The 13,132-nt window shown below is 35.1% G+C and overlaps 1 protein-coding gene across 1 annotated transcript in view; it reads right to left on the reverse strand.

Moving 5' to 3' along the window:
* Window positions 1–13,132, reverse strand: part of LOC123249050 (solute carrier organic anion transporter family member 1B1-like) — a 56,278-nt gene that overhangs the window by 10,868 nt on the left and 32,278 nt on the right. The window contains 5 exon segments of the mRNA XM_044678017.1: window positions 4,130–4,314; window positions 6,699–6,812; window positions 6,814–6,865; window positions 9,766–9,961; window positions 12,887–13,053. Coding sequence (XP_044533952.1) covers window positions 4,130–4,314; window positions 6,699–6,812; window positions 6,814–6,865; window positions 9,766–9,961; window positions 12,887–13,053 — 714 coding nt within the window.

Genomic DNA, 13,132 nt, shown 5'->3' on the forward strand with positions numbered 1-13,132 from the left:
GAGGTGAGACCAAATTCCTCTAGGTTCTAATTAGCTAACTGTAGGACTACTTTGCATTTCAAAAGAACTTAGTTACTGGATTTTAAACCTCTTAAAGCTGATGATCTTCCCTGTCCAGGTGGAGAGACTTTCCCCAAGACCAGGGGTCTGCAACTTTTGGCTCTCGAGCCATATCTGGCTCTTTTGAGGGCCAGATATGGCTCTTTCTGCAGGAGCCATAAAGTCAATTTTTTTTCAGGCGCTATTAGAGGAGCGTGCACTGTGAGCACTGTACGGCTTTCACGAAATTACATTTTAAAAAATGTGGCTTTTATGCTCTGACGGCCAAAAAGGTTGCCAACCCCTGCTCTAGTCTTTTCTAAAATAGGTAAGTTTAGCTCCTGGGCTCTGAACTAAAAACGAAATGGTAGAATTCACCTCTTTTATGGGGAGAGGTAGCCCTTCAGATGCAGCAGATATCCAGTAAGTGGTAGCAGTGAGAGCAGATGAGGTCAGATAAGAGACAAGAAGAGAAAGGTGTGTCATGCTGGGTCCAGCAGGAAGCAGAAGTCTAGATACCACGAATATCCCCCGGATAACAGGGGTCAGCAATGGAGACCTTTCTCCAGGAGTGATGTACATTGATACACACACTAGAGCTCTGACCTGGAGTCAGGGTGATTTGAATTGAAATTTGAACGCAGACACTTATGTGACCATGGGCAAGTCACTAAACCTGTTTGCCTCGGTTTCTTAATCTATAAAATGGGGGTAATACTACTCTACCTCCCAGGGTTCTTAGGATCAAAAGAGATCATCGAGAAAAGCAGTTATCACAGTCCCTGGCACACACAAAGTGCTATATAAATGGAGAGCCAGCTGTGGAAAGGATCAGCAAAGCAAGGAGACAACATCATCAGAAGGCATTGCTAGCTTGGCAGTGTGAGAGATGTTCCAAGGACAGTGGCTGAATTCTCAGACAAATGATTGGAATCAAATATTCTGTTCCATTTTTGCAAGGTGAATCCTTGGGCTTTAAGTACTGGATATACAGTAAGCAGAGCTGGCATTCTCTTTCGAAAGTTTGCAAGCCTAGATTTTTTATTTTATTTTATTTTTTACTTTATCTCTGTTGAAAAGTCATTGTTTTTTCCCCGCCCCCCGCTAAAGGAAAGAGAGCCTTGGAGGGCTCTTTGGGTAGACAGAAGTTCTTCTCTGAGCCAGGGCTTAGTAGAGCGGATGGAGGGCCGGCCGGCCTCAGCATCAGGAATCCTTTCTACAAAACACACTGACTGTTGTCCTTATACGTCATTGAACTTCTTGGCGCCCCAGACAACGCTCTAAATTGCAGAGCCAGTGCTGATCTTTGGAAGAAGGAATTCCCCTATCTAGACTCACCCACGGCAATGAAATGACAATACAAATTATTTTTTGAAAAATGATTTGAAGCATTTGGACGAAGAAGTGAATGTTTGTCTGTAAAATAGGGATTCGGCGCTCTCTCTGTGGCACACACTATTCCAAGCTTTGAAAAGAGAAAGAAAGGCAAAAGAGAAAAGGCAAGAAAAAAAGCTCCTGTTCTACCCGGGAAAGTGGAGTTCGGGAGAGCGACGTGCTGCCTCTTCTTCTGGAGCTTCATAGCGCGGGGCTAAGCTCCTCACTCAAGCCCCTGGCTGAAAAGAGAGCCTGCTGGTGGGGAGCCCGTATTTGGGGGAGTGGCCAAAGGAGTGGGAGGCAGGGACTGGCTCCCTTCTTTGTATCAGAATTGCATTGAAAAACTAAAAAAAAAAAGCATTTTCAAACTTTGTCTTTCTATAGATCTACCTCAGAAGCAACTGAATTCAATTCACATCTTGAATAGAATTCTCTCTACAACCTGGCCTACAAGTATTCATCTACTTAAAGTTCTGTGGTCAGCTATGTGACACAAGGTTTAGAGCACTGTGCTTGGAATCGGGAAGACTCATTTTCATGAGTTCAAATCCAGTCTCAGACACTTATTAGCTGTGAGACCCTGGGCAAGTCACTTCACCCAGTTGCATGTGATTAAAACAGAATTTTTTAAAACTCTTACCTTCTCTCTTAGAATCCATACTGTGTATTGATTCCAAGGCAGAAGAGAACTAAGGGCTAGGAAGTGTCTGAGGTCAGTTTTGAACTCCAGACCTCCTATCTTTAGATCTGGCTCTCAAACCACTTAGCCACCCAGCTGTTCCCTAAATGAAATTGTTTAAAGACCTTTCATGACAACATCAAATTCTCCTTTGCAAATCACATTATTATTTTTTCCTTACATTAATCCCAAGTTTGTCTCTTTTGCTACTTTTATCCATCACCCTAGTCTATATTGTTTTACAGTTGATTTCAGTCATGTTTGACTCTTCCTGACCCCATTTGGGTTTTTCTTGGCAAAGATAAGTGAGTGGTTTGCCATTTCCTTCACCAGCTCATTTGACAAATGAGAAAACTAAGACAAAAAGGGTTAAATGACTTTCCCAAGGTCACATAACTGGTAAGTGTCAGAGACCAAATTTGAACTTAGGGGCATGACTCTTTCTGACTCCAGGCCCATTACTCTTTCCATTGTGTGCCAGCTGGAGCAAAATAGAACAAATATAATCCTTCCTCCATGTGACAACAGTTTAAGTTATTTAAGATAATCAACATATCCTTTTCTCCCCATCTCTCCCCACTAGCCTTCTCTTCTCCAAGTTTAACATACTAGATAATCATATGATATAAATCCAAGACCTTTTATTATCCTGCTTCCCTCCCTCCCTTCTGGATGCTCTCCAGTTTATCAAGATCCTTCTAAAAATATAGTTTCCAGAATTGAATACAGTGTTCCAGGTGTGGTCTGACCAACACAGAAAACAACAAAACTGTCTTCTCCTCAGTCAGGACACTCTGCCTTTAAATGTAATCTAAGATTGTACTGGCATTTTTTGCATTGCTTTGGTATCCTCAGAAGTTACACAATGTCAGAAATATAATAAGCTTTTAATGTGTGTTTCTTAAATGATCAATGCTTTTATTTTGGTATTAAATTTTACCTTCATTCTAAGCAGTAATGATATGATTTTATACAGACAGACTCACAGAATGAGAAGTAGAAAGAATCACTGAAGCTTTTTTGTGCCTAATCAAGAATCTTTTCTCCAATATGAACTCTTCTGAGGAAAAAGGAAATGTGTACTCTCCTGAGGCAGTCAATTCTCCTTTTCAACACTTCTAAATATTAGAAAGATTTACCTTACATCAAACATTAATCTGTCTGTCAGCAACAACAATCTACTGCTTCTCATTCTGCATTCTGGGAGCTAAAGAGAAGTCTAGTCTATCTTCCCTGCTATAGGTCTTGAAATACTTGAAGAGATATTCGTATGTTAATCCTCTCTTCTCTAGAGTGAAATGCCCAGTTCCTGGATAAACTGATTTTAAAGATATTCTCAGATTAGCAACCAGTCATTTCCTTTCAGATAAGATATAAGCTATACTCAATTACCTTTTTACTCCTACTGTTTAGTGCTCAACATATTCAGTACCTTCTGTAAGGATAAGTGATAATGGATAGAGGGAAAAGTATGGATTGTCTTTAAGAGGAAAGGAGGAGAATTTGGATACAAGCCCTGGGGGCGGGGGAGATTCTGGAAGGAGAGGAGGATCTTGGGATTTGACTGGTTTTAACTGTCACTCCTGATCTAACTAAACTGAAAGGAGGATATTTGCTCCGACATCCCTTTCCCAAATAATCTAACCTCCTTTTGGAGGAAGGATTTTATTTCACTTCACTATATTTTTGTTGTGTTTATAAGTCAGACTACTTATTTTCATATCTTGAAAGGTGATAACATGATATCTAATCATAAAGATGACATAACTGCAAAATATGTTAGTAAGAAAACAAAAAAGATATTGTACTATTTAATATTCACATTAATAGAAATGTTTTAAACAAAACAAAAAGAAAAAAAAATTAGCCATATGTGTAAACCCCCCAATATATATCTCTGAGGAATCATTTAATTCTATTAAGTCAGCATTTCCTTATTATTATGATGATAAATAAGGTCATTGCTTCAATTTTCTTTTATATTTAATAAAATAATTATTTGGAGGCTCATAGACTGATGATTTTTATGTTACTTACTTAAAAATCAAAATTATAGTGGAGGAAGTTCCTATTCCAATCAAAATGCAATTCAAAATTACTACTATCGCAAAATAAATAAAAATTCTTGAACAATCATTTTTTCTTGAACATACACCCAAATGAGCTGAATTTTTCCTCAACTGGAAATTGTTAACTTCAACACAGCTACAGTTATAGAAAACCTAAAAATAAAATTTGAATTATTTTGAATGCATTTACAAAGCACAAAACAGAACATAAAGCATTTCTTTTTTATTTAAATAATGAAGCATCTATCAACTAAATTAAATACTGGGAAATTCTAAAATATCTTTTGGTATATTCAGTCTTTTGTTTTATCATAATTTTAGAGCTTAGAGATAACTTAAAATAAACAAATTTGTATTTCATAGATAAGAGAATTGAAGCCCACAGAGGAAGTAATAAGTAACAGAGATGGAATTTGAACTCATCCTCTGTTCTTTTCCTCTATACTGTGCCTTACATGGTAGATAAATTGGGAACCTAGTATACCTCTTATGTTCTCTATAATCTTATTTATTGGCAAAAAAGTATTTGGAAACAATTAATGCTTTTTTAACTTAGTATAGTAAAAATCAAGCCACTGTGAAATGTCTAAAATGTAAAGGAAATACCATTAGCTGATCATTTTCAACTTTCCACAGTATATATGGTAGCTATATAAATGAAAAAGCATTTTTAAGCATAATTTTGTGGGTGTCACACACAATAGACTTTCTAATGTCCCTAACCTCTGGTGGCTCTCTTCTTCTCTAAAATTATCTTATATTTATACTGTATATATTCTGTATATGCTCATAAAGGAGGGGGTTGAAGGGTTTAAAAGTTCTTTAGGACATTTTTTTTTTCCTTGTCCGGAGTAAGGTAAATATATTTCTTCTCTGCTGACAGAATGCAATCTCCTTGGGAAAAAGAATTGTTTCATTTTCTGTATTTATATTCCTAGGACCAACTACAATGCCTGGCCTGTTGTAAGTAAAAGATGTTTGTTAATTGAATGGTCATAGTGTCACATTGGGGTCAGGAAGGCGAATGAACCAGACTTCCCAGTAAGGGCTACAAATAAGAAGCAGGTTATTCATCAAGAGTCTAGTAGCTCCTGATATTTATAGTTTTTTGGAGTTGAAGAACCGGAATGGACCTTAAAGGTCATGTTGTCCAAGTCCCTTAATTTTGTAGATAAAGCATCTGCCATCTTGTAGGGTGAAGGTACTTATTCAGAGTCATCCTTTTAGTTAATAACATAGCATTAATACATCAGGTCTCTTGACTAGCAAGCATGAATTTTCTCCTCTACCATATTTTCTCTATTGTAAATAAGAAATGGAATTCAGAGAAATAATTAAAGCAGAGTGTCATATTTTCATATAGGCAAGACCCAGGGTAAGAGAACCAATGAGAAAGGCATTAGTGCTCATGTACCACTGAAGTGGAGCTACAACCCTGTTTATTTCCTCCCTCATTTTATGCTTTCAGCCTCATAGGAATAGTCCCAGGTGTATGTATGTTAGCTGAAGCCAAAAGACCAACTGAGAAGGACACTGAGAGAGCTGCTAGTATCACTGGAAGGTTCTCATACTTCCCCAGTATACTTCATGGGAAGCTGATGCTGAGAAAGAACAGATTGATGTCAGGAATGAATGACTGCATTCAAATTGTAGGTCCTGATTAGTTTAGCAAAAACAGTATTTACGTTCTTTAACTCTTGACTTAAATGGAAGTTTCAAGAATGTCCTTCAGTTATTCTGTACCATATGTCAATAGATTTGTGAAAATACCATAAATAAGCAAATAGAGAAGACAAATTATAAATTATCTTGAAATTAATGACAAATTAATATTCTCCTTTCAATTCCCATTGAATTCCTGTGTAGAATCTGATGGGCAGCTTTGTAGTACAGTGAGTGAATAGAACACTGGGCCTGGAGACTGGAAGACATGAATTCTTATGTGATCTCAAGACACTCACTAGTGACATTGAACAAATCATTAAAAGTCCATTTGCCAACGTTTCCTCATCTATAAAATGGTGAGAATATTAGCAGATCTCCAGAGTTGTAAGAATCAAAATAATAGTTGTAAAGGTCTCAGTACAACCCAGGAAGACAGGAGGAGCAATATAAGTTCTTTCTATCATTGTCGTTGTTAATTTATTTAGAGCTAATGACTATACTCTGGGGTCACTGTTTACCTTTAGTTATTAACTACATAACTATATTAACAGCATATTAATTCAATTTCCATTTAATTCCATATTCTAGAAGGCTTCTTAAAACTACATATTACCTTTAAATACCATTATATTATATTTCAACAAAAGCAAAAAACATATGGCAGAGTAAACTGAAGATCAGTTAGTTTAGGAGAGTAAGGCTGGCCTCAGTTTCGACTGTATGTTGCATTCAGCAACAAACAGACAATGCAATATTCTTGGGCCTGAACATTTTACTAAATTGATGAGTTCTTGGCTGACTTGAATAACAATATTGTTCAATTAAATCTGTGACGATTATGATGTGGAAGAAAGAACAATCACCATACATACCAAGTCCTTTCCATGGCCTACTAAAGATTTACATCCAGCCAAACAGGGTGACACGTAAGTGAGTCCATCATCCCCACAGACAGGATCCCATAGATCGGCATTACAGTTACAGTCTTGAGTTGCAGGAGGAAAATGGGGTGATTTGAGAAGATGTCTCTGGGGCATTTCTGTAGTCAAAATGTAGATATTTATCAGGGAGAAGAGAAAGATAAAGAAAAGTTACCTTCTAAACTGATGAAGAAAAGACAGTTGATAAAGAAATCACAAAGAAAACATTTTAAAATTTGCTTTTCTTCTATCTTTACACATTGGGATCTACCACAGTCCACAACTGAAAATTAAAGAGTACAACCAGTATAACTAGTTAAGAATTATTGAAGGGAGGCCATTTTCCCAGAAAAGTGAGGGAGCCATGGGCTTAGGTTTAGGTTTTATTCTGCTGCTAATTGGCTATGTTATCTTGGGCAACTCATTTCCCTTCTTTGGAACTTTTACCTCATCCTTATCTTAAAAATCCTTTGAAGATTATTCATATAGATGAAGTATATATGTCTTTCATATAGTATTCAACATTTATAACATATACACTGAAACACCATTAGATATTATTGCCAAAACAATAGCTAGAATTGATATATAGTGCCTTAAGGTTTACAAAGTACCTCACAAAATCTTGTCTCATTTTACTCTATAATAATTCTAAAGGCAGGAGTTATTCTCATTTAAAGATGAAGAAACTGAACAGTTAGAGGTTAAATGACTTGCCCACATCACATATTGATTTAATTTTTGAGGTTAGATTTAAGCTCAGGTCTTCATGATTCCAGGTCCAGTGCTCTGTATCACCTTGTTTACTTATAGCAGTTTTGAAACATTAAGAAAGAATGGCTGGGGCCAAATTTTCCTGAACAGCAAATTCTAGATCTGCATGAACTGATTCTCTTGGAATAGCACTTTTCACAATATTGTGCCCAATTAACGAATTCCTGAAAATAGTGATATTGTTTTTTTCTCAGTAGTAGAAAGAAAATGGTCTGAGATGCCACTTGGTTATTTCTAGAGGTAAGCTAAGATCTAAACCAGGGAACTCAGCAATCATCTGTAGACTTTTGAAAAAGCAACAGTTTTTACAACAGACAAATGGCCAAGAAGAATGTTTATATTAATAGCTCTAACCAATGATCTCTTCCAGGAGATCTCTTCCAGGTGGCCTGAAATAATAACAAAATAAATAAATATTGAATTAGTAACTCTTAACTTTATTGCAGTTAGGAGTTGAGATAGTGGTTTTAAGGAAAACATTGCTTCCTTTTTGTTTTTTTCTTATTCAGGTCCCAGTAAAAGCAAATTCATGAAGTCTTTGCTTTTCTTTTTTTTTCTTTTTTAAAAAACATTTATTAATATTTATTTTTTGAAAAGTTAACATGGTTACATAATTCATGCTCTTACTTTCCCCTTCACCCCCCCCCCCACTTCCCCATCCCCCTATGGCTGATGTGTATTTCCACTGGTTTTAACATGTGTCATTGATCAGAAGTCTTTGCTTTTCACTGTAGACCTGCTCCACTTTCATCATCCTGCTAACATTATCACTCAGTCTTCAATTCTTCACTTCTCATCAGACAATTTCCTCTACTGTCAGAATAGACAAAAGCAATTGTCATGATCAACCCTGGTGGGTCAGAGAGCCAGTAGTACTAGTAGGTAGATCCATTCTGATCCTACACATTATTTATGTAGGCATTCCTGGATGTCAAAAGAAGACCAGAGAGATAAAAGCAAATCTAGTCCATGATTGAGATAGGGGAAAAATAAGGCAAGATCCATTCATGAAGGATCAATTGGTCTAAAAAAGGAGCTGAAAACCCAAGAATGGTTTTCAGATCTTTGTAGGATAATTGTCCAGAGTTAAATAATTAATCCTAAAACCTAGGGACAATACTTAGGGACTCTAATGTGGGATTTGCAGTCAAGAAGAGCTTGTATACTGTTTTACTTATTACCTGTGTGACCCAACACAAATAACTTAAATTCTCAGCCTCTGTTTCCTCATATGTGAAATGTGGATTATAATTGTTGCTGTTTGTCCTTCATGTCTTCACTTGTGCATGAATTGGATTTTAGTGAGGCAGAGTTGCACAGTCATCATCAGATTCAATCTCCTTCCCAGATTCATCAAAGCCAGGTAACAAAACAAAAGTGGTGATAATTGCTAATGATCCTGGATACAGTGGATGATCTTGGTGTCTTCAATTTCTGACCAAGTTTCAAGCATCCCACCAAGTTTAAGCATTCTCCTGCTTGAGACTCCTTCATGGTCATTGGAACAAATTATTCTCATCCACCCATGACCAATAAGGGAAGTCTTCACATGCTTGGGCTAGGTACTCCCTGAACTCACTGAGGGGAATGTGGCCCATCAGTTACCCTCAACATGATTTATCCCATCTGCAAAAATGACTAACTGGAGTCAATGCACATGCTACAACCTGTAACCACAGGTGAGAGTTCCATGAAAGGTGGACACCAAAGGCGAATAAGCAGCACTGAAAAGGGCTTGGCAAGCCTTTACACCAGAGTTTTTAGTCTTCTTAGAAATCCTATTTACTCCAGGTTTATAACTGCACTTATCTCCTAGAGTTATGAGTTTAAAGTTCTTTGTAAACTTTGAGGTCCTATGTAAAGATTAACTATGCATTATTATTTTTTCCAGTAAAATAATATTAAAATGAAATATTTTGGTAGAATAGGAAATTTGATTCAACATAATAAAGGTTTTCCTTATAATAGAAGTTGTTAAATATCAGAAGGGATTAATACTTAGGCCACGGAATCTCCTTTTAAAATCTTTAAAAAGACTGTAATGAGGGCTTTAAAGGACATAATAATAATGAATACCCTGTCAAAGACATTCAGTTCTATAATTGAATATTAAGGAATTCCTCTTGGTTTTAATATTGGTTTTAAATATTTCAAGTAAATGCAAAGTTTTCCTAATGATACTTAAAGTCTTTTGTGATGAAAAATACATATATTATTATATAGTTGATTATTTATAGATACATACCCATTGTAGGTTACTGTTAAGCCAGCTATGAGGTGATCATCACAGGCCAAAAAATAAATTGGTATTTGGAAAAGTGAATTAGAAATTCTGGAAATTAAAAGTAATTTGAGAATTCCAAATGTGGTCAATTTTAATTTTTTAGAAATATATCCTCCCAAGAAAATTGAAACAGCTAAACTAGGCATTGTTATTGTTCCTGTAAAGAAAAGAAGGGTAAATTGAGATTCTGCAACCATAATTCTTGATATATATTGGTCATGACAAGTCATTTTCTAATGCATCTCCAAAATCTCTGAAAAGCTGTGCAAGCCTTAAGCTTGATTGACTTTTTCCTAGAGGTATGGGAATCATCTATTCAAATTTAATAATAATAAAGATAGAGCATATCTTTCTAAATGTCAAGAGATAAAGATTTACATTAGGAATTGCAATATTTGGCAGTGTTGTAGTAGCCAGAAAATAGAGACTCACAGTTCATAGCTTGACAGCACCATGCTCTGTTGAGCAGGTTAGCTATCAGAGACTCATAGCTCATAACTTGACAGCACCATGCTTTGTCGAACAGTACCACTACTCCCTAAACAGAATACCCTTAACCCTTAACCCTGAATCTTAAGATTCCTACAGTACTCCCACCAAGAAATGTCTGGCTATTGTTAAGCTCCAGGACACCTGTCTCCCAGCCCCTGAAACATATATATTCCCTCCTCTGAATGCACCACTTGGGACTCTCTTGCTGAGTTCCTACAGCGGGCACTGGTAATAAAGCTTTCTCCTGCTTTGATTGCATTGTCTTGTGTGTTCCTTTGGTGGCCACCCATACGAACCCTAACAGTGTTACTGGACTTTTCCAGGACTACTCTAAGCCACATACTTTACCATCCAGTTAATTCTTTTCTCTTTTCACTTCTCTTTATCCACATGTTGACCATGCTAAAACTTACTATTCCAACATTAATACATACATAAGTTTTGCTTGAGTTAACATGAGTCAGTTTGGCAACAAGCATGAAGCATTTACTATATGTTAGACACTGTGCTAAGTAAATGCAAATAAAAAGAAAGATCATTGCTGACTTTAAAGATCTTACATTTTATTAGGCAATGAACATCAATGAAAAGAAGTAGAAAATGGATGGGGGAAGGAGACAAACACTAATATATTATCATTATTATTGAAACAAACAAATATAGACCAAGGGGAAAAGGTCTTTAATTATTTTATACTATATCATCTTAAACATAATTAATCAATTGACCAATCAACATCTATCAGGCATTTACTAATGCATCATCCTTGAGCTACTCTTGCCAATGCAAAAAAAAAAATGAAAACAGTCTTTGTAATTAAGGATCTCAAGTGCTAGTGAAATAAACATGTATGTATAGATAATTGAAAGGTGTGTACAGATTAACCTCCTCATAGAAGCTGCTAACAACTGATGGGATAAGAAAAAGAAAAAAGTGTCAATCAAATTGAATCTTCTGTTTTTCTGGTATATACAATATTCAAGCAAAATTTATTAATGATAAAAGGAGTATTTTAAGAAAAGAAATGGTGAGAACACCAAATAGGGTATTGGAAAGAAGGGAAGACCATAATTTAGAATTATTTGATTTTCTGTTCTCTTTAAACAGATTAGGTAAATATTTCTCAATTTTATTAGTCTTTTCAAAGAACCAGATTTTAATTTTATCATTTCTATAGCATTTTGATTTCAATTTTATCTAATTTTCCTTTAATCTCAAATATTTCCCCTTTTCTGTTCATTCTCTGTTGTTTACTTGCTAGTTTTTAATTTGTAAAATACATATTCAGTTTACTAATCTTCTCTTTTTCTACTTTGTTTAATGCATGTTTGTACAGGAGATGATTTTTCCTCCAAGCATTATTTTAGCTGTATCCCAGAAATTTTAGTATGTTGTTTCATCATTATTATTATCATCCACATAAATATGAATTTTTATATAATGTGTTCTTTGATTCACTCAGTATTTAAAAATTTGTTGTTATCTCCATTTGGGTCTGTGTCTTTTGTTTCTGGTCCCTGAATCAATGACATTTTTTACTGTATTTATGATCTATAAATGAAGTATTTATTACTTTTGCCTTTTTATATTCAATCACAATATTTATGTGCCCAAAATATGTAGTCAATTTTTATAAAAGTTTATGAAATATAAAAAATATATACTGTTTTGCAGTCACATTTAGAAGATGTTATAAGATTTTGACCTTTTAATTTCTATAGTTTCTTTGTTCACATCTATGTTTTCCCTTTTGTTTAATTTTTTATACTTATTCAAAATTGAGAGAAGGATATTAATGTTTTCTATCACTGTTGGGTTACTGCTTATGTCTTCTTTTAGTGTATTTGGAGCATATGTTTATTACTGACCTTGGTTTAATGTCCATGGTTCCTTTAAGCATAAGGTAATTTTCTTGTTTATCCCTTTTTATCTTTTGAATGTTTGATTTTGCTTTTTCAGAAGCGTGATTTCAATTTCCACATTTTTTCCCATTTACTTGATGCATTGAACTCTTTTTCCAGATTCAGTTTTATTTTGTGAATCTTTGCTTATTAAATGTATTTCTTAAAGGAGATGTAGATGTAGAAAGGAGATTTTAGAAATGTATTTCTTAAAGGAGATTTTGTTTCCTATACAATTTGTCAGTCTATTTCATTTCATTTCACTGTTTAATTTATTCATAACACATATTATACAACATTTTAAAAATGAACTAGAGAAGTAAGAAACAAAATACTACATGAGATTAGAGCCTGGAAGCCATTATTGACAAATAGAGATAAAGCTTCCTGTGGGAGGTAGCATTTGAGTTGGACTTTACAGAATAAGTCGAAGTTTAAGGCATTTAGAAGAGGGAAGGAGGATTTATCAAACACAGAGAACTAGAGAGCAAAGACACAAAGGAAGGTCAGTAAAAGAAATGTTAGTTGGGAAGAAAGTAAATTTCTTTAATTAGGACAAAAGTTTTTAGAAAGGAGTACCCTAAGGTAAGGCTTAAGGTGATGACATGTTTTAGATAACCTTGAATACATTTAAATTTTACTCAGGAGGCTATGGTTCAGTATAATAAAAGTCAAATAGCAAGACTTACCAACAAAAAAGTTAGATTTAGACACAGATAAGTCAAATGCCTGTTCTAAATACTTTGGAAAATAGGTAAAACTTCCAATAAAGCTAGTAGTAGTCAATGTTGATGAAAGCAAGTAGCTAAGGTAGATCTTGTTACAAAGGAGACATTTCAAGGAGTAGAAAAAACCTAGAAGAAAAAATAAAGGCTTTTGGGGAGGAAGATAATCCAAATTCAGGAAAAATATATTCTTTTCTTGCTAAATGGGTG

The sequence above is a fragment of the Gracilinanus agilis genome, chromosome 5, assembly GCF_016433145.1.
Source record: "Gracilinanus agilis isolate LMUSP501 chromosome 5, AgileGrace, whole genome shotgun sequence".
NCBI lineage: Eukaryota > Metazoa > Chordata > Mammalia > Didelphimorphia > Didelphidae > Gracilinanus > Gracilinanus agilis.